This window comes from Zootoca vivipara, chromosome 3 (assembly GCF_963506605.1).
Source record: "Zootoca vivipara chromosome 3, rZooViv1.1, whole genome shotgun sequence".
Taxonomy (NCBI): domain Eukaryota; kingdom Metazoa; phylum Chordata; class Lepidosauria; order Squamata; family Lacertidae; genus Zootoca; species Zootoca vivipara.
This window is the reverse complement of record NC_083278.1, coordinates 103,950,240-103,971,369: the sequence shown is the minus strand read 5'-3', so window position 1 is coordinate 103,971,369 and position 21,130 is coordinate 103,950,240. Positions and strand designations below refer to the sequence as shown.

General features: G+C 42.0%; 1 protein-coding gene across 1 annotated transcript in view; it reads right to left on the bottom strand.

Moving 5' to 3' along the window:
* Positions 1-21,130, bottom strand: part of NPHP1 (nephrocystin 1) — a 39,399-nt gene that overhangs the window by 11,138 nt on the left and 7,131 nt on the right. Inside the window, exons 8-17 of the mRNA XM_060273063.1 lie at positions 20,390-20,432; positions 19,897-19,981; positions 18,271-18,365; positions 17,991-18,119; positions 17,185-17,259; positions 15,414-15,524; positions 13,912-13,994; positions 4,553-4,629; positions 3,908-4,007; positions 2,534-2,646 (exon numbers count right to left, since the gene is read on the bottom strand). Of these exons, the coding sequence (XP_060129046.1) occupies positions 2,534-2,646; positions 3,908-4,007; positions 4,553-4,629; positions 13,912-13,994; positions 15,414-15,524; positions 17,185-17,259; positions 17,991-18,119; positions 18,271-18,365; positions 19,897-19,981; positions 20,390-20,432 (911 nt within the window). The remainder of the gene's footprint in view (positions 1-2,533; positions 2,647-3,907; positions 4,008-4,552; positions 4,630-13,911; positions 13,995-15,413; positions 15,525-17,184; positions 17,260-17,990; positions 18,120-18,270; positions 18,366-19,896; positions 19,982-20,389; positions 20,433-21,130) is intronic.

Genomic DNA, 21,130 nt, shown 5'->3' with positions numbered 1-21,130 from the left:
GATGTATGGAAGTGAGAGCTGGACCATAAAGAAGGCTGATCACCGAAGAATTGATGCTTTTGAATTCTGATGCTGGAGGAGACTCTTGAGAGTCCCATGGACAGCAAGAAGATGAAACCTATCCATTCTGAAGGAAATCACTGAAAGGACTCACTGAAAGGACAGGTCCTGAAGCTGAGGCTCCAATACTTTGGCCACCTCATGAGAAGAGAAGACTCCCTGGAAAAGACCCTGATGTTGGAAAAGATTGAGGGCACAAGAAGAAGGGGACAACAGGGGACGAGATGGCTGGACAGTGTTCTTGAAGCTACAAACATGAGTCTGACCAAGCTGCGGGAGGCAGTGGAAGACAGGAGTGCCTGGCGTGCTCTGGTCCATGGGGTCACGAAGAGTCGGACACGACTAAACGACTAAACAACAACAAATGACAATGGCACAGCAAGTAGTATGCATGTTACAATAGGAGGAATGGAGTCGTAAGATGCAAAAGTGCAAAAAACAACTCTGGAGGAAGCCTGCTCTCCCTGAAAGAAGCGAACATGTTTCTTTGACAAACAGGAGGTAGGTTAAAGAGGGGAAATAAATATGCATTCCCTTGTCTCAGGACTTTTAACTACACCTTTCTTAACGGGTTGAATTATAAAAAGCAAAAAATATAGTAAGTTCCACATTATTCTTGAAATTAGGACTCCTGTTAAGATTAAAACATGAAGTTTACACAATACCTTTAAAAAAAAAAACCAGGGAAAGGTCAAGGCACAATCTGAAATCCATACCATGATCACATGATTCCATGGAAAATGCACTGATAATTTCCAGTGGAAACACTTCTTATAGCTGCATCCTTATTTCACTTCACTAGAAATGTATTTGTAAGAAAGAAACATAGGAAAATGTCTGGGGATTGTCAGGGACATGTTGACTTACTGTGCAGGGATGTGTTTTAACTGCTGCTGACAGAACAATGTCATTCCCATGCTGTTTAAATATACTCAGACTGGCTGAGAAACACTGGCCTGGTTCATGCATGATGCTAATTTAAACCATGGCCAAGCATGAGCACACAAGGATGCAAGTATTCACACTCAGAATGATGGCTCTTCGTTCTTCTCCTATCCCAGCCGCTGCTATATTTCCTGGTTTGGTTTAGTGCTATGTCTGAACCTACTGTAGGCTTGTGGTTTGTCACACAAACAGACAAACATCAGACAAACCACAAGATTTAGACAAGATTTGTTCTTGGCTTACTGCTCATAGATTGCCTGGAGTGTGACAAACCACAAGCAAAACCATTTGTGACATAACACTAAGCCAAACCATGGCCCAGCTCAGAGTAGCATGTTAACCAGAGGAGCAAAGCAACTGCAATTTTTATGACAGGTACTTGCACAGTTAGTTAGGGTTTGGCTTAGCATCACATCCATAACTAAGCCATTGTCGTGCCCTTGTACCAGAAGCATTTTTAGGTGAAAGAGAAAACACAGGTTCTCACTGAACATGTAACCCCTGCTAATTTTTGGATTTCTTGCAAACCAACTCAGGGCCGTCTTAAGGTCATCGGGCACCCTGGTGCAGGGAACCCTCGGGCGCCCCCCTCTTTTTTTTTAAAAAAATGAAAGCTCTTACCTGGCGTGCCGGGCGGCGGGGGCAGGGGGAGCCTCATAGCGGCCCCCGCACCTCACAGCGGGGTCGCGCTGTGCCGGAGGCCGCCCGCCTGTCCAATGCCGGATTGAGGAGGGGAGGGGGCGCCGCTGCTCCGCATGGCCATGCTCCCTTCTCCCAGCGGGCCGGGGGTGCCTGGGCAGGCCGGGCCGCGCCGGGGCCTTCCTGGCCATCTCCCGCGACTCCGGCGCTTGCTGGGTCCACGGCCGTTTCCTTGCACCAACAGGGGCTGCGTTCCTTCCCGCCAACAGGGCGCTGCGTTTCATTGATAGAGGTGCTGCCATGTGGCATCGCCTCTACCAATGAAACTCAGCGCCGGGGTGAGGGATGACCCTGGCGCTGCAGAGTGGAACAGGGTCCTAATGCCCCTGTTCCGCTCGCTTACCTCCCTGCTCTCCCGGCGCGGCTGGTGGAGGGAAAATGGAGGCCGCTGTGCAGCTCCCTCACTTGCTGAGGCACTCCTCAGCGCCCCCGATCGCCCAGGCGCCATGGCGCAACACGCCACTAGAGTCAATGGGCGAGCCAGGCCTGAACCAACTGCAGTGCCGGGTAGGGCATTTTTGCAATAACTACCTATGCTCTTAATGAAGAGTGCGGGTTGCGGGTTACTTCTTTAACTGTTTCAGAGTTCCTGAGAATGCATTCATTTATATGAAATGCTGGACCATGGGGTTTGGGGAAGGGGGTGGCACTGGTGGAGCAGACTATGCCAAACTGAAGTTGGCCCTCTCCTGCTTTACAAAAGAAGAAGAGATTACTTGGAGCTCAGAGTGCATGCTATATGGTGGGGTGTGACACCTCTCTCACACACATGGCAAGCACAGAAAGCAGCTGCTGCTTTTTCCACCCAAACATTACCAGACTTCCTTACCTGCATTTTGCATGTTCGGTCTGTCCCGGAGGAGCACATCACCAAGAATCTGACGATAAAATAATAAAAGGTGTATATAGCTCATGCTGCCAATTAATACTTCTGGTAGCAGACTGTTGTTGGGTTTTTTTTTAAAAAAAGAACAAATAAAAACAATGTTGTCAGTAAAAATTACTCCTGAAATATTTTAGTACATCTTAACATGCAAGATTTCTGAATGCAGTACAGGTGAAACTCAGAAAATTAGAATATCGCAGAAAAGTGCATTTATTTCAGTAACGCAATTTAAAAGGTGAAACCAATATATGAGACAGACGCATGACATGCAAAGCAAGATATGCCAAGCCTTTGTTTGTTGTAATTGTAATTATTTGTCGTTAGGCGGGTCAATTATAAATGGAATGTAATTAATGAAATGTAATAGCGATGTTTATTTTTGTTTATTTTTGTATTATTGTAACTATTTGTTTTATTACTGTGGAATTTCCAAAAGAAAGCATTTGTAAAAATTAAAAGAAAAATAAATAATAATAAGTTGCATTACTGAAATAAATGCACTTTGAGATGATATTCTAATTTTCCGAGTTTCACCTGTAGTATTAAGATGGACTTCATTCTGACCAACTGTGAACTACTGCTTTAATCTTCTTGGCTATTAAGCAATTCACACATTAAATTGCACTTTTGTGACTCAAGGCCTAACCATGGGAGAGGGGCATACTCTCTGTTTCTAGGGTATATTACACAACATACTAAAAGGTCCAACACTGTAGGGGGCATGAATTTTACCTTCTATACTTTTTTTCTTTTATGTAAAGTTAATTTGTGTCAACCCCTATGTTCCTAGGCAGGCACCATTAAGTAAAAAAAAAATCAGATTTCTATTTTCAAATTTTCTTTGAAGAGGCATTTCCTATTCTCTCCCATCGGGACAGGGTAAGGGGAGGAAATCCTTGCATTTTCTATTAAAAACATTAAAATATGCAAACTGGGGACACTTTTCATTTGCTCGAAATGTTTCCATATTGCATTATGTTACTTCAAACTACAATCTACTATAATTCTATCTTCTCTTTTATGTCACCATTTGGAATACACTGTTCTTTCTCCTCCAGTACTTTGCATTAGATAGTTGGCATGCAATAGTACGGTATTTAGAAAGTCTGGCAGCTGACATGCATCAGTATTTACGGTAATAGTTGATGGTTGACAGAAGCCTGTCACACACATTCATAACAGAGCTTTACTGCAAGTTTGGATCTAATTTTTTTGAAATTATACACCAAAAATCTCTTACACTTGTTTCGTGTATGAGAGAAAGCTTGAAACAACAATGTAAGCATCATAAGAAAACAGCAAACTTTGCCCACTTACTTCAATATTGCTCTGGAGTTGGTGCTTAATGACCTCAGTTTCACTAGAAGTTGAGGCTGCTTCCTCAGTGTTATCATGTTATGGAAAACACTGCCACTGGCTTTAGTAAAAAGAAATAAAGCAGAGAATCAAACATTATCGGTATTTGGATTACTTTTAAATGTTGTCCAATACGTAATTCATTCGTTTCTGCTTCCAGCACTTTTTCCATCTGTTTATCTCTGTTTATTCTCATTCTGATCTCTGTGGCTCACTTTATTAAGTAGGACCAAATCAGAAACATCAAGTCATACTTTTCACCCTCCCCTTGCAGTTAAAATTCTAATTATTCCAATACACATCACACTTCTTCCTTATAAAAAAATGTCTTAAACCCCTCCTTTTCCTCTTTGGCTTTGACAGCCATGTTTCCGTCTGGCAATCAGAGTTTCCACAGGCACACAATGGCACTTTTAACACTGCTTATTTATAATTCCTTTCCTTAGATTGGCATGGACGTGCCCGTTCTGTTTGTGTTTTGAACTTGTGCAGTGCTTATGCAACATCATGCATTTCATAAATAAGTAATAAAATAACAGAGGATTTCTGGCAATAGGGCATACCAAATAGTTTTCAGTTTCAGATAAGGGACAAGATAAGCTCTACCTCTTCTCAAAATCGATGGGTCTACTTCAACGCCCTTTTCGTAGGGAGTCCCACCATTCAAAAGCAGCTCATACGTTCTGAAAAATATGCAAAGCACAGACACCTGCGTTCTTTTATGACATAGGTGAAAAATGAAAGTAAAGAAATATGTGCCTTTTCCTGAAGCTGCAAAAGGTATTTTATGCAAATCACCCGTTTTAATATTTCGCCTTTTCTGAACGAAGGCAACAACAACAAAATACCTAGTGCAAAAATTTTTTATTAACAGCTCAATTTGATAAGCATCCATTGAAGGTTCCATAAAAATATGTCTTCCCTAAATAGCGCAGTTCTATTTTTATAAGCCTTTAGAACCCTTACGAATCTGTACTTTGTAAAGCAGTATGGCCACCAGCGGCATGACCCTCCTGTCAGTTGTAGAAATGGGTCAGAGAGACAGATAGAGATATATGATGTCACCTTTTGAACCAAACAATTATGGTGTGCACAAACGCACTCAAAACAGTCATTGTCAACTTCCTGATAATAATATATGGAAACTAATTACTGGATGCTGTCCTATGAAAGATGACCCAATGAAAGACCATCAAACCGGGAAATCCCAGGTTGATATGTATATTAACCTATAAAAACAGCATCCAATAAATCATTTTCATGTGCTATTTGGCGATTTATGAATCCCACCTGGATGAGTGGATTTGTACAAATCCTAACAATTTGGGGTGCCTTCCTTCCCCTTTTAAAACCAAGTATTTCTACTATCCATACCACTGCAAGGTTGCAATGATTGAGAATGCTGCTTAAGACCCACTCACCACAACTTGCTTTCGCTCAACAGGATGCTTTGCTTTTATACATTACAACTGCCCGCTCCAGGTATATCACAAGCCACTCTGGAAATATTCATATATTTCAAAAGTAGTTCATGAAGGGTTATCATTTGGAAAACCAGGGTGGATAAAAATCAATGTGTGTTTTTTAAAAAAATAAAAAATAGGATTTTTTTAAAATTTAAATTGGATTTTTTAAATTTAAATTTAAATTTATTAAAATTGATTTTTTTGGATTTAAAATGGATTTTTTTTATTTAAATTGAATTTTTTAAAAAAATGCTTTCGGAGGAAAAATCTTTCTAAAGACAGTTTTCTATTTAAGTTACATTATAATCCAAAGGCTATTCATCAGGAAATAAGGATTTGTTGTAAGTTATTCATGTGTGCTAAAACTCAGTCTAAGGGGTTTTTTTAACTGTTTAACCACATCAGTTAACAAACATGGATACATATGCTATAATGTTAAATTAATTGTTTTAGTTAATTAATTGTTTAAACTATTATTAAGGAAAGAATTATTTTTCTCCTTCCGATAAAGTACAGCAGAAAAGTTGTCCAAATATAAACAGTTAACTTATTAAACCTCAAAATAATTTCATAACTATCTGTCCAAGTATTTCTACCGGTAATAGTATAACCAAATCAGTAATTTTGATATAACTGTAAAAACTACTCTGAAAATTTATTATTCCAAAAATGAAACCTTCATCTGGTTGTAAATATTAAGATTATACCAGCAAGAATGAGTGTTTCTGTAAAAAGAAAAAAGAAAAAAAGATTTAAATCAAGTCTTACTGACCAGTGATTTAAATCGTGATTTAAATCCAATCCACCCTGTGGGAAACTAAAAGTTTTGGGCATGCAGACACTTGAACAATTCTCTGGGTTGTGGCTCTCAAGTTATCATCAGGTAAATTACCTGAAAAGCTTCTCTGAGGTCAAAGATACACCCTGGGCGCATTCACAAATGTCATTTAAAGGCAGGAACCACTGGTGCTAAATTTACTGTTTTGAATTCCGTCCTGACCTGTTCACCTCTGGTGCTGTTGTACAATTCACTTCTCCATGCAGAAGCGACTCATCCTGTTCCCCCTCTGGGTTTTTCATCTAAGCTGCACAGAATGCCCCCAAGCGACCCTGTGCCGCTTTTGTATCTTTCCAGTGATCACATAATTACAGATAAAAGGCAGTCAAATTATGACAAAGGAATCCTTTAGCCAGGGCAGTCTCGAGCAGGTCGGGCGCCCTGGCGCTGAGGGGCGGAGATCGCTCCGGTGCCCCCGCCCTCGCAGGGCGCAGCATGGTTTCCGCGCGGCTTTGCCACGCAGCGCCCCACCTACCAGCCCGGCACCCTGGCGCACTGCGCCACCGGGACTCTACCTAGAGCCGGCCCTGCCTTTAGCTTTGAGTTTCTAGATAGGGATGAACAGAACATCCTAAAGATACACTGGGCTGGCTTCAAAGTTCAGAAGAATCATATGGACATTCAGCCGGGGCACCTCCAATTTAGAATGGTTTGAGATGTTGCTCTTTTGCAGCCAAAGTTATCTGAAAGACAGATAACCCACATTTATTCTCAGGGTTGCCGGATTCTTTTCATGCGCACATATATACATCCCTTTATTTCTCATCACTCAATGACTTGCAGTTGAATGTGTGAACAGACTCCACTGAAGAGTGTCGGGTTTGAGGCGATGTGAGGCAACAGGAAAAGTTCTGAATGTGACATTAGATCTGTGGTGGCTCATTCACACGTGCAAATCATTACTTGTCTCTGTATACATCAGATGATGAACATGCATGCTTGAATTTGCAAATCAGAGATATTTCACCAGTTTGCACCACTTATTTGCATTGTGTTTACAAATGCAAAAAATGAGCCCAATGCCTGACAAAACACTTTTCTGGGCTTAGTCGTATATTCTACAGTAGATACTGGGCTATAATGGAGGTCTCCTTTAAATTAAGCTGCCAGCACAAAATGGTCCTTGCTTAACTTTTGGCCTTTGCCCCTACAGCAGGCATCCCCAAACTTCGGCCCTCCAGATGTTTTGGACTACAATTCCCATCTTCCCCGACCACTGATCCTGTTAGCTAGGGATCATGGGAGTTGTAGGCCAAAACATCTGGAGGGCCGCAGTTTGGGGATGCCTGCCATACAGGATGGTTGATTTGGACTTGTTTTCCTCCCGAACTCCCTGATGTTTTTGTATTATCTGCTGTTTCCTGTTTCTATTTTAATATTTTACTTGCTGCTTTTATTGAATTGTTGACATAAGCTGCCTTGGATGCTTCTATGACTCTTAGAAGACATCTGAAGGCAGCCCTGTATATGGAAGCTTTTAATGTTTGATGTTTTACTGTGTTTTTGTATTTTGCTGGAAGCCTCCCAGAGTGGCTGGGGCAACCCAGTGAGATGGGCTGCATATACAGTGGTACCTCGGTTTAAGTACACAATTGGTTCCGGAAGTCTGAACTTAATCTGAAGTGTACTTAACCTGAAGCGAACTTTCCCATTGAAAGTAATGGAAAGTGATTAATCCGTTCCAGACAATCCACGGAGTACTTAACCTGAAGCGTACTTAACCTGAAGCGTACTTAACCTGAAGCGTACTTAACCTGAAGCGAACTTTCCCATTGTAATGGAAAGTGGATTTATTTGTTCCAGACGGGTCCGCGGAGTACTTAAACTGAAAGTACTCAAACCGAAGCGTACTTTAACCGAGGTATGACTGTAATTAATACAAGGGGACAGGGACAGGGAGGGAAGAAGAAAATAAAAACCAAAGCTCAGGCACAAGTTTCTAAACCGTTGTTTCTATAATGACCAGCTGGCACACAGTTCAAGGGCAGGAGGAATAGGCTGGTATAGCAGCTATAGAACTGCACTTAGGACAATAAAATAAGTGCTCAAATCTCTGTTCAGTCGCAAAGCATGGGGAGTGAACTTGAACCCCTCATCATTTATCAGCCTGACCTACTTCACGGGGTTGTTGTGAGGACATTGCCCTCATGTCCTTGGAGGAAGGGTGGAAATAAAAATATAAACAACAACAGCTCAACATTAATCAACCTCCCTCTGGATAGAATGAGATATTTTTAAAACATTTCATCATTTGGCCAGGCAGCACCTTATAATTTGCACTGTTTCAATTTGGCTACTGTTCTCGTCAACTGAAATACTGAAGTATTGATTGATTCAACATGATTTCCTGTCTGGAAGTGACGGACATGAATTACATGCTTTGTGGAAATTCCTGTACTGGTATACTGGTTCCCTAACCCTTAGTGATGAATGCAAGTGAAACATCTTGCCCGTCCTCTCTGTTCCTGCCAACTTTCAACAGGGGATTTGAGAGAAGCCACAATGTGAAGATGGGTGTTCACCTCACTGTGTGCCAGTCATCACACACAGTAGCTGCAACTTGGTCATCCGGCCGCAAGTGCAGCTTCACAAGCACATCCTAGCATTTCAGCGGAAACGATACAAACTTGGAATTCAGAGAAAGAAGAGTTCAGCAATGCAAAAACGTTTCTTACATTCCAGTTCTGCCCTCTCCTCTAAAGCTGGCTGTAGGCTTCTTATTGTTGGAGCAGAAATTATCCAAGATACACAAAGAGCAATAATACGGCTAACACATTTGCAAAGCTAAGCTGGGTCCAGTAGAATTTCAAACTGGAAGAGGCACTGCATGATGCGATTCCTGAATTGCCAGAAGTTGGACTAGATTCTATAAGTAACAATGATGCAACTGTTGGATTATAAGAGATATGTATCTAATATTTTAAAACCAATACATTTTTTTCTACCATGTCTTGGGTTCTTTCCCCATTACAGTGGAACCTCGGTTTATGAACACCTCGGTTTACGAATTTTCAGTTTACGAATGCCATGGACCCATCTGGAATGGATTAATTTACTTTCCATTACTTTCAATGGGAAAGTTCGCTTCAGTTTATGAACGCTTCAGTTTATGAACAGACTTCCGGAACCACCCATGCTTCGGGTTAAGTACGCTTCAGGTCGAGTACTCCGCAGACCCGTCTGGAACGGATTAATCCACTTTCCATTACTTTCAATGGGAAAGTTCGCTTCAGTTTATGAACGCTTCAGTTTATGAACAGACTTTTGGTGTTCATAAACCGAGGTACTTGTACTGTGCAGCCCTCCATTTCATTTTGTAGGTAACAATGCTGCCTACTGAAGACTGAGATTGTGGTGTGTGTGTTTTGATACGGTACATATTGTTTTGAATGTGACTCAAAAAGTGGGATTTCATTGCAGCACAGAGCTGGGACTTCAGTTGCAAGCCCCGTTTGTCATGGGTCCAATGTGACAAGGCACTAACTCCAACCTCAGCTCCCCACGTGTGGTAAAGGTCTCCATACACAATGAAAAATAGACCCTCCCCAATGTTATATTACAGTACATAGATTATGGCTTATTAAGTGCCTATTAGGTGCCAGGTGACTATATGTACTCCCATCCTGTACCACTAGTGGAATTTCCATACAATGGATGTGGGTAGTGTTGCTTTGTGGGGCAATCTTGTTTTGGGAGACAAGTACGTTGAATTATTATTCTTAAGTGCTCCACAAACACTCCAGCTCTTGGGAGGAAAACTGGAAGAAAATGATGGTGCTATGAAGGCAGGTGTGGGGAGGGATGTGTCGCCCATGCTTCACAATTCAAGGCACAGACAGTGTCCAGTTATATACACCCAAGACACCTGCAGAGCACAACACCATCACAACAGCCATCTACTGTTGTGCTTGGTAGGAGAAGAATCACTTTCTGCCCCCCCCCCCAATTACACAACACAGTGCAACCAGCTTGGGGAAATGGCAATCTCTGCCATAGAATTATGATCCTCAGGGGAAATGTCCAAACTGTAAAATGCATAAAGCTGCACATGAAAAATTGTGTAGAAAAGCCTCTTGGGAACAGCCTTCCTTGCAGAGAAGGGGAGGTGAAATGGGAATCTCCCAGGTGAGAGCTGGAAGGGCTCACCTTTTTCTGTCTGAGACAAAAGTTAATATATACCTGTGAGGAAGAACTTTGGATTCTTCTATCTCTTTCTTTTTGTTGTTGCTGTTTCGTTTTTGTTTAGATTGGTTTGTTTTTCTATTGTGTTATGAAAAGACTTAATAAAATTTCATAGGTGGCTCAATGGCTTGGTATAAGGCAGCTTCCAAAAAAAAAAAGGGAACAGCCTTCCTTGTGAGGCTGGCAAACTGTGAATATTTTAAAGCAATTAAATAATTATAATAACTGCATTAAGCATAAAATACTGCCCCCACCCCCCTCCATCAGATTATTTTAGTCCCTTTGGCAAAGCTAAGGAAAGCTTTATTCAGGACTGTGGAAATGATACTAGAAAGGACGGCTAAAACAGACATAAAGGAAGTCCACAGGCAAGTTGTTGGTTTTTTAAAGAAAAGTTTTGAAAATAAACCAAGCACATTTTAAAATCATTTAGGGGGTGAGACTTGTTTAACAAGCTTAGCAGTCTCAGGGCAAGTTAACAGGCTGCATACACATCACATGACATCAAGTTTCAGTATTCACCCAGGCTATGAGACACATGTAGTACAAGCCTAGCAATGACTCAGTCTTGGGGCAGTATCCAAACCCAGCTCAAGGATCTGTGGTATGATCAGAAACGTTCCTCTCAAGGACAGCCTCTGTGAGCCGAGCCCCTGGAATGCAGAAATGGCAAGAATGCTTGGGTGGCAAAAGACATTAATTAACATTAGTCAGTTTTGGTCCTGCCTTGCCTTGCATAGAAAAGGGTTTTCTTTTTTAAAAAAAAATGTGGCATATGTGATGCTATATTAAGTAAACATCACTAAAGCTGGCCATAAAGAACTTTGGAAGAAGAAAGAGATGAATGTGTGTTAATTTGTGACTTTCAGGCTGAGCTCCTATCACACTTACTTAGGAGTCCCATTGAACTCAGTGGGAGATTTGAGTATAGGTTTCAGCAAGGGATGGGGAATCTGCAGCCACTGTTTGAAACTCCCATTATTCTAGGCACATTTTGCAACAGGGAATTTCATTAGCATGAGCAGTTTCTGAACTCTGGGCACAGAACTGCGCCTAAGATTTCAGGTTAAAACTGCAGAGTGCAAGGAAAGGAGAACCCTTTTCTGCCTCCCCACTTCCAGCTACTCTCTGAAGACTGGAGAAGAGACTCTCTTAAGAATATTAGGGAGGTAGGCAGGGGAAGTACTGGACCCTGTGAAAAATGAACATAATATTTTAGCTGCAGTTCACTCATTTTCAGCTTTGAATTCTTGTTATAAAAAACGCGCCGAGACATTCCACTGTTGTGCCCATAACCTAGGTTTAAGGGGCCATTTAACTCCTAGCTTTCTTATCTCAGTTTCTAACACTGTCTGTAGTCTTCTAATTGTTAAGACTACAATCCCTATCATCTCCAACCACTGGCCACACTGTCTTGGACTGATGGGAGCTGAATGACATCTGGAGGGCCACAGTTGAAGATGCAACGGATAGTTGAGAGCATTAGCCAAGGCATTGAGTAAATCCCACTGATATTGTGATCCTGATGTAGAGCCAAGTTGCCTGTTGCAATTCAGATTTCCTCTTGCTAGAATTAATTCCCCTCCCGCAAAATGGCGGAAAAAATGTTTCTGTTGGCAAAGAATGGGAAATCTGGAAAATGTTGCAAATGCAAGTGCTTCTGATATAAAGCAATGTAGTATTATTGTGAAATGAATACTGTTAAACTGAATCTTTATCTGCTATGCTTAGTTCTTTTAAGCTTTAGCTTTATGGGGAAGTATTGGCAGGCACTAGGGAAATAGCAGCAGGATAGGAGTGAGAGCCAGGAGATAAGTCACCATAGCCAGCATCCAGAGAGGCCCAATGTGGGAGCAGAAAACACTTCCAATTGTGTGTTTGGGAAGAGGGGCTGTTGATCCTCCTCCAGTTTCATCTGTTCCACAAATACATCATTTACAGCTCTCCATGGAGTGGCTCAGGACGAGGGGGGGGGGAGAGAAATGGAAATGGTGGCCTGCAGTGGGAAGGGGGGGGGTCTCGGGAAAGCATCTCTCTCATCCTCAGTTCCCTGCAAACTGGCATTCAGGATTGGTGTGTGGAGCACCATAAAAAAAGAATATGAATTCAAAACGCTTAGGAGGTGAAGCAGCTGCCATACAACTTTGAGGGGGGGAAACCTGGCAATGCAACTTAATATATTAAATGGTTTCCCCAAAAGTCAAGGTAAGTAGCAACGTACTAAATGCCAACATAGGAAGCAAATGCATCTTCAGGTAGAACTGGAAATGTCTCTTGTCTGAAACCCTGGAGAGCTGCTTCCAATCAGTATAGGCAACACTGGTCTAGATAGAAAAATGGCCTAATTTGCTATAGGACAGCTTCCTAAACTTAAAAATGCTGCCATATTTTAACAGCAATTGTTTGGTGTCACAGCCATCTTCAGTATTTGGGGGCCCTTGAGTAACAGACAAGCAGCGACCCACCAAGGCATGCAAACTAAGAGCATACTCAAAAAGTCTTCTCCACCAGGTGACCTATATGAAGCAAGCCACATGCCAATCTCTGTTTTAAAAAAAACACCCCTACCAACTCTCAGCAGTTTAACTAATGGGCAGCTTCATTATTCCCCTGCTGTGTCTTAGTTACTACACAGGGCTAGTTAAGATGAAAAGACTGCAAGCCTTTGTCTGACTGTTACAGCCATCTTCCAAATACCTCCTCAGCCTACCTTGTGGCAGCATCAAGACCCTGGCATCTGCACTGGCACCTTGCTGCCTTCTGGAACTGGCAGCATTTTGGGAAATGTGTGCAGTTATTGGTCCAAACATATGATTCCTACAATATGATGGCCACAATCAAACACCCATCAGGTCTACGCACACTTTGCATTGCAAACTGGTGTCTGTTACAATGCCAGCTGTACAGAGGGGACACATGGCAAGTGCCAGGAAGCTGCACCTGAACTTTCACACCTATTTCTGAATAATATTCATCAGGAGATTGTAGGTGAAGCATGAAATGGCTCATGAATGCTATGAGTACTGTAGTACCATAATGGACACTCAAAACCAAGTATCCCTGTGTTGTTACATCATCAGCTTTGATTGCTGAAATTTCTGGAGTTAACTGATGCAGCAACACATTTTTTCACCTCTGGCAAATAACTTGCGGAAGGCAAAACCAAGCAGGCAAAGCCATTGTGGTGTAACGGTTAGAGTGTCAGGCTAAGGCCTGGGTTCAAATCCCAACTCAGCCATGAAGCTCACTGGGTGACCTTGAGCCAGCCACTCTCTCTCAGCGTAACTCAACTGATAGGCTTGCTTTGAGGATCAAATATGTGAGAAGGGGGAAGACCTATGTATGCCACATTGAGCTCTTTGGAGGAAGGTGGGATACAAATGCAATAAACACATAATAAACCAACTCTGTGAATTTGATGCATCTTTATATTTTCTCTCCATTTAGCTTCTCCTCCCCAAATCACAAAGGAAACTTACTTGGAGGAAACTGGAAGTCCACTTGAGTCAAAAAGTTTCAGAAATGCCCAGCCACAGCTTAATTCTCCTCTCTCACCTGTTGACTAGAAAATAAGGTGGATGAAACTAATTATCCAGGTTGCTAAAATGTAAAACGGTTGGACATAATCAGCCCTTGGGTCCATCTGCTCCACTCTTCCCACATTATCTATGTTAGGTGTATAGCTGAAGCAGCAATGACAGGCTCTCCTTCCTCCCCCCTGCCATCACCCTAGGAATAATCAATGCCTGCCACTCAAAGCTAGGTGGGTTTGATTGCACCAATAAATGCAGCTAAAGGAATGGAATTGGTTTAGTGGTTGCAGTATCTACAAGGCAATCAAGCTCGCATACTCAGATAGCCCTGTTTTGTATTTTCTTCATGCAATCCTCAGGGACTGGTCATCTCTACAATAATAGAGCACTGGGTTCAGTGGCTAACCAGAGAGAAACAAGGCCATCCAATAAAACCAAATTCAGGACAGACAAGACAAAGTACTACTTCACACAGTACACAGTTAAAATGTGTTGCAATGGCCATCAACGAGGGTGGTTTTTAAAGAGGGTTTGACAAATTAATGGAGGATGAGGCTATCAATGGCTACCAGTTATGATGACAATAGGACGGTTGGAGGCAGTATGCCTCAGGCTCCAAGTTTGCGGGAATGGCAAATGCAAAGAGCACTACTGAACTCCAGTCCTGCTTGTGGGCAGGGGCGACAGAAGGGGTGTGGTGGGGGTGGTCCACCCCGGGTGTCACCCCTGAAGGGGGTGACAAAATGTTGGGTAGTACTCACTGCGGAGCCTGCAGCACGCCCGAGCCAAGCATCTCGGCGTGGCTTGGGCGCACGCAGGCTCCACGTTGCCCAAATGGACCGCCTGCTGCCTCCCCCCCCCCCCAGCTGTAGGGTGGCTGAGTGGGAGATGGCAGGCAGACTCCGGAGGCCCCGCGGTGTGCCCCACCCCTATGGGTGGCTTGCCCCGCCCCTGGGCACACCGTCTCAGGCGCCCGAGCGGCTTCCTCCGCCACTGCCTGTGGGCTTCCCACAGGTACCTAGTGAGCTACTTTAAGAACAAGGTGCTGGACTGAATGTGCATTTGGCCTGGTGCAGCAGGCTGCTCTTATGTTCTTAATGTGCATGCCCTTCAATATTTCATGAGCTACCCCAAAAAGGAAGGTAAAAAATATAGGCTGGTAGTCTTCACCATCACTTTCACTTTTGTGAAACCATCACTTTTGATTTATTAATCTTAACCTCAACACAGCTTAATGATCAGCCAATTCACCAAGCAGGAGAATGCCAATTCATACTAATAAATTATGTGCCAGTCCTAATGGGAGGTTGGAATTCTTGTAATAGTGAAACCTACTTCTACTTCATTCCTGTGGTTTATGTCGCCAAGCTCTTTGTATATAAAAGAAATACCAACAGACAGCCTGTCTTCTAATATTTTCATGCACTGAATCACCTGTGAGAACTTACATTCCGAATGTAAGTGATCCCAAGTTCAAATAATATGCCTATGTCCGGAGATGGGGAATTGGATCTAATAAAACAATCACCGTCAAGCAGGCAGGGTAAGATTCCAGTGACCTAAAAATGTAAAAAACAAGCAGCAGCAAATATATCTAAGCATTTTATTTCAAGATTCTCTTGAAACACCAATAGAATTCTTCCGTTCCTTTCAGAAATAAACTATTAAATTAAATCACAAGTATCACCACCAATCACTATCTTTACATGCCATCTTTTTTTGTATGAAAATGTTGCACACAACTAAGTGATACAACCAGGGAATACACACTAAATCCTACAGTGATCAGCAAGCTATACAACAACCAGGAGGGCATTGTGTTTTATTTTCCACAAAGATGTAAGCGCCAGCTTCCAAAGAACATCCATTTTGCAGTGTCCTTATCTGCCTTAGCCTTCTTCCCTTGTTCAAACTCTAAACCAGGCATCCCCAAACTTCGGCCCTCCAGATGTTTTGGACTACAGTTCCCATCATCCCTGACCACTGGTCCTGTTAGCTAGGGATTATGGGAGTTGTAGGCCAAAACATCTGGAGGGCCGCAGTTTGGGGATGCCTGCTCTAAACTGATGCTCCAAGCAAGCAAAGGTCAGCTTAATGACAGAGGATTCAGCACCTCTTCAATGCCTTCCTTTCACTCAACAAATTCCTCCTGTACATGAACTGAGACAAGCTAAGGACAAAATTAGATATGCTGAAGAATGGATGGATGCCATCAAAAATGGCAACCCTGCGAGTTCTCTTCACCACTAATGTGTGGCAATGGAAACGCATCATGCACTTTTCCTCACTGGCTGCTGTTGGGGCAGGGAGGATACTCACATTGTCATAACATCATGGCTTTCTACTGCTATATGTGGATCAAAGAGAAACAAGCAAATATACACAGAGATAAACAATTTAACAATGCCTCAGGGGTATCCAGTAGACTTGTTAATACTGAGATGCAATATAATTTCAAAACAGGGGCAAATCCATATTTGAAGCATTTGCCTGCAGACAGCTGCTTCTGGAACCCCATAAGCTCCCACTTGCTGTGTGATTTAAACACTGATTCAGAAGAAACACTGCCACCTGCTGAACAACCCATGGCACTTCCTTCAGCACATTCAAGTAACTTGTGATTATTTAGTGCCAAATGCAAAGCAAGTGAGCGACAGTGACCGGGGGGGGGGGGGGAATTAATGCCCTGAGCAGCTTTCCTGTTCCAAATTATTCCCAGGTGCTATTTGCTCATCTTATTCTTAGCACAGCAAGTAGGAGATGGGAGGAGAATTTAAGTGAGGAAATCTTTTGCCCTTCCTTCTCCAGTGCTCTGACCCTCTATCCAAGCGGCTTTTCTATTTTTGTAAAAAAAGAAAAGAAACAGCAAATGAATTTCCTTTGTCTTATCTAGTTTGGTCCTCAAGTCAGCGGGATTTTATCAAAACAGTTCCAAGATGTGGTTGCCAGAGGTCAAACCTCATAGCACTTAAATTCATTCTGCTTGGCAACTGAGAACTTGGCATGTGTTCCTATGGCTCAGTTCCCCCTCCTCTGAATCGCAAGTGATGCTTAACTAGCATTTTGGTTAAAGCTTTTTGGGGGGGTTTTTTTGTGGGGAGGAAGATTATTATCAGATTGCGCTAGAATTAATTGTACATACTACAGATCACAAACCTACAAAGTTATGCAAAATTTACCAGGTCAAATCTATCAATAATCTCCTCACAGTATTCTTACCCGTGGAGAAAAGGTCCATGTTTTGGGATTTTTAGGTTGCCACGTAGCTCTAACTGTATGAATGTTACTCAGTATCTAAAACGAGAAAATAATTAACATTTGAAGACAGCAGTGTAGATTAATGCCATGAAGAATGGGGAACTATTTCATTACAAGATCAGCTGATGTTTGAATGACCAACCTTCACCTTCTTTAGCTCATGAAATTTAGAAATATGATCACTGAATCCCGCCTAGCACAAAGTGATGCTTTCACTCTGCAATGGAGAACAATGCAAATCCTGCTTTTGGGAATCACTAGGTACATGTTCAAGTAACAATCAGGTCTATTATCCATCAGCTCTCTGATAAGGAGGGATGGCAGACTAATCCACTTATTTGGCATTAGGGTGGTGTGCAACATTTTTCTCAGAACAGATCTATTGAAATTAATGAACCTAACTTAGCCATGTTCATTAATTTCAGTGAGTCAATTTTGAGTTAAATTTCATAGACTACTACCCTAAATATGTCAATGGGTCGTGTACAGATAAATATCATGCAATGCTGCATATATAAGATAGGTAGCCAGAAAGGAGAAGTCTGGAATACTTTCTCAGGTACAAATTAACTGAAGCCTGATAAGCTTTTAAAATGCAGAACACGGAACTGTATGCAAATAAGTTATAGGCAGCAACTGTTTAAATCCACCACAAAATAGCAGTTGGCAACTGAGTAGACACATGCTTCCCATTTCATAAATGTGATAAAGATATTGAAAGAAGTTCAAATTTTAACCGCTCAGGTTAAGTGATTTGTAGAACTCACTCTGTTACCATCAAAAAGGCAGAGTCGAACATGTCTACTCAGGACTTGTATGCTCATTCCAGGAAAAGGAATCCCTTTACAGTTCCATAGGGTCACAATCAGTGATAGCCGAGTTGGCCTTGACTGAATCTGAAAGAAAGGGGGCAGGGACCAGAGTTTTACATTTTACAGCTACATTTACTTCATAATATGTTAATGCATAATACGTTTTCTCCAATTTCCCCCTGTTCTGCTACCCTAAAGAGAGTTTATCTCGCTTTTATTGAGAGCAAATACTTACAGTGCCATTTACAGGGTTCCACACTAGATCTCGGAAAGAAAGATTGGAAGGTGTGAGCTCAGGTTGTAAGAAGTAAGAAGCCCGAAACTGAACTCCTAGAAGAACAATGCTTATTTTTAGTGTGCTATTTTCCCATCTCCCTTTATTATGTATCCTGGTTATCTTCAATGGAATTTGCAAGTAAGTAATTTTATGACTGCAGCAGTAGCACAATTACAGACTGACATCCTAATCTTAAACATATTGACTTGGTGATGAATCTTAACTTGCTCTTCTTGCTCTGTCTCACTCTTCTTGACAGAAGATTAGTGTTTTGCCAGAAGTTTAGTGTGCATATATCATTCTGATATATGTTGCTGAGCACACTGGAGAAGAGGGGAAATGCCTTTTCCAGGGCTGCACATACTGGAGGACGCTCAGAGTTTCAGGGGCATTTTCCCAACACACAAATAGAAAAGAGGCATTTTTAAACTCTGTTAAAAGATTTCTGTCACCACTATATCATGGACCGGCTGGATGCAGAGGAGTGGTGACAACAAAGAATCGTCAGAGGAAGAAACTGAAGCAGTAACAGGGTTTAGTGAGCAGGAAGAGGCTCAGAGAGCAGAGAGCAGTCCAGACTCAGAGGCAGAAGCAGAGGCGGGGGGGGGGGGGCAAGAAACAGAGATCAGTCAGGTTGCTGAAGATGTCGGGGTCTCCCCCTCCTGCTGCAACCAGCTCCCTCCCCTCTGGTCTCCCAGAATGTGAAGAGGTATGGAAAAGGCAAGAAAAATTGATGGGTTACGCAGAACTGGCAAAGTTAACATATAAGCTACGAGAAAAATGACAATCAGGATTTCAAGGCAGAATTGGAGCTATTTACAAACTATTTGAAAAACCAACAAAGAGACTTGGAGTCGCTGGCAGGGTTTGAATAAACATTACACAATTTTTCTTTATATTAGTAAAATAGGAACATATATTGGAGTGATAGGTATAGCATTAAAATATGCAGAGATAATATTAACAGAGAAACCAGGAAAGGGAGCTGAGGGAAGTCTGGGGGGGAGGGGGGAGGGGAAGGGGGTAAAATGTAATTGGCTGTAAAATGGATAAATTGTATGGTTTTGGTCTTTGTTTCTTTCAATAAAAAATAATTATAAAAAAGGAGAAAATATGAAGATGAAGGTATAGAAAAGGCGGAGAAAAGATTAAGGAACCTCAGATTGCGTGGGAAGCAATTGGGGGAGTAGGAGACTTAGAGACCTTCAGTCCTGGCAACTGCTTCATTGGGCCAAGATCTACTGGGAAGAGTTGCTGTGCTCACTACGCCTGAGCTGTTTTGCTTCTTTGATTAAAGAGTTAACTTCACTGACACCTTGTGAGTTATTGCTGACCTGCTCCAATGCCCACCCTGTCACACTGCTATCCAGAACTTAAGGAAATGAAAAATGCAATAAAAATATTTATTTATTTCATAAAAAATACCCAGCTTGACTACTAAAAAAATAAATCACAAATACAATTATAACATTCTGCCATCAAAACTTTGGTCACCTCCCAATAAACGTTCACACCTTCTGAGATGAACCTGCTTCATACTTTGGGAGCTCTGGATTTAATAGAGTAGTTTTACAAAATTCCTACCTTCTTCCAAGAGCTGTGCAAGTGTGGAAGGTCGGAATCCTGCAGGAACTGCTCCCATAGTTGTCAGTGCATCTAAGGTATTATTCTATTGAGAAGAGAGATAACTCAACCTTGATATTGCTTCCATTTATCAGTTTACTTCTGGGTCCATATTAGTCTTTAAGTAGCAAGTCACTGAACGTCAAGTACTTTGAAGAGCCACTGGATGAACAAGCAGAAACACTCTGCAGCCGCAATTCTTTACATTATATTACCTAGAAGTAAGCCCCACTAAAACACAGTGGAACTTCCTTGTGTGTAAACATGAACAGGACTGCACTGTTCCTGCCCTGATACTCAGTTTGCTAACTTTGCTGTCCATAGTTGGACTGTTTGAAAGAGGGAGTACCATATGAAATAAGAGTACCAGTTTGGCTGTCTGGTTTTGTAAGAAAAACCAAGCAAAAATATCAATAATCATGAATGGTATGGAAATGATAAAACACAGACTTACCTCTGTGATGGCCTTTTTAACAGCACTCCAGTGTGAATCTGTTCTGTAGGTAGCATAAAAATAAGAACATAACACAAAGCTGATCCACAAATCAATTAACTGCAAATATATAGACGGGCAAATTGGCACTCAATATGTGATTATGGTGATGGGTTGTCAAATGACATACTGATGGTCCCACTGGGAAAAACCATTTAATCTATATTCTGACCATGTGGTAACTGAGGCTGGAATCTTTATTTAATTCAGTTTTGTGGCTAAGGCAGCCTTGGTTTTCACACTATTTGCCTGCCTTTCACTACCATGTGAAAGTGATCTGATCACTGTTGTACCTATTTTGTCAGCTTGTTTGTTTGATTTCTACACACACCCCTTCCACCCAAACAGGAACCATGGGTAGTGTACAGCACAATTTAAACGCCATTATAAAATGTTCCACAAGAGCAGTAACAAATTGAAGGCACAGGTGTTCTTAAAAGCAACAGTACCAAATGTACGGCTGCTCTGCTATAATAATGTTCTGAAGTTCAGTAGAAATGAAGTTCCTTAAATGACATTAAATAAATTATTCACTTTTTGCATGATTAGTTCTTCAGGATTCTTATAAATTCCTGTTCAGGGATGCCTTCCCAAACTATCACTACTGCAAACCTCGGCCCAGTATACCTAAAGGAGCATCCCCACCCCCATCGTCCAGCCCGGACACTGAGGTGCTGCTACCGAGAAGGCCCTCTGTCTGGT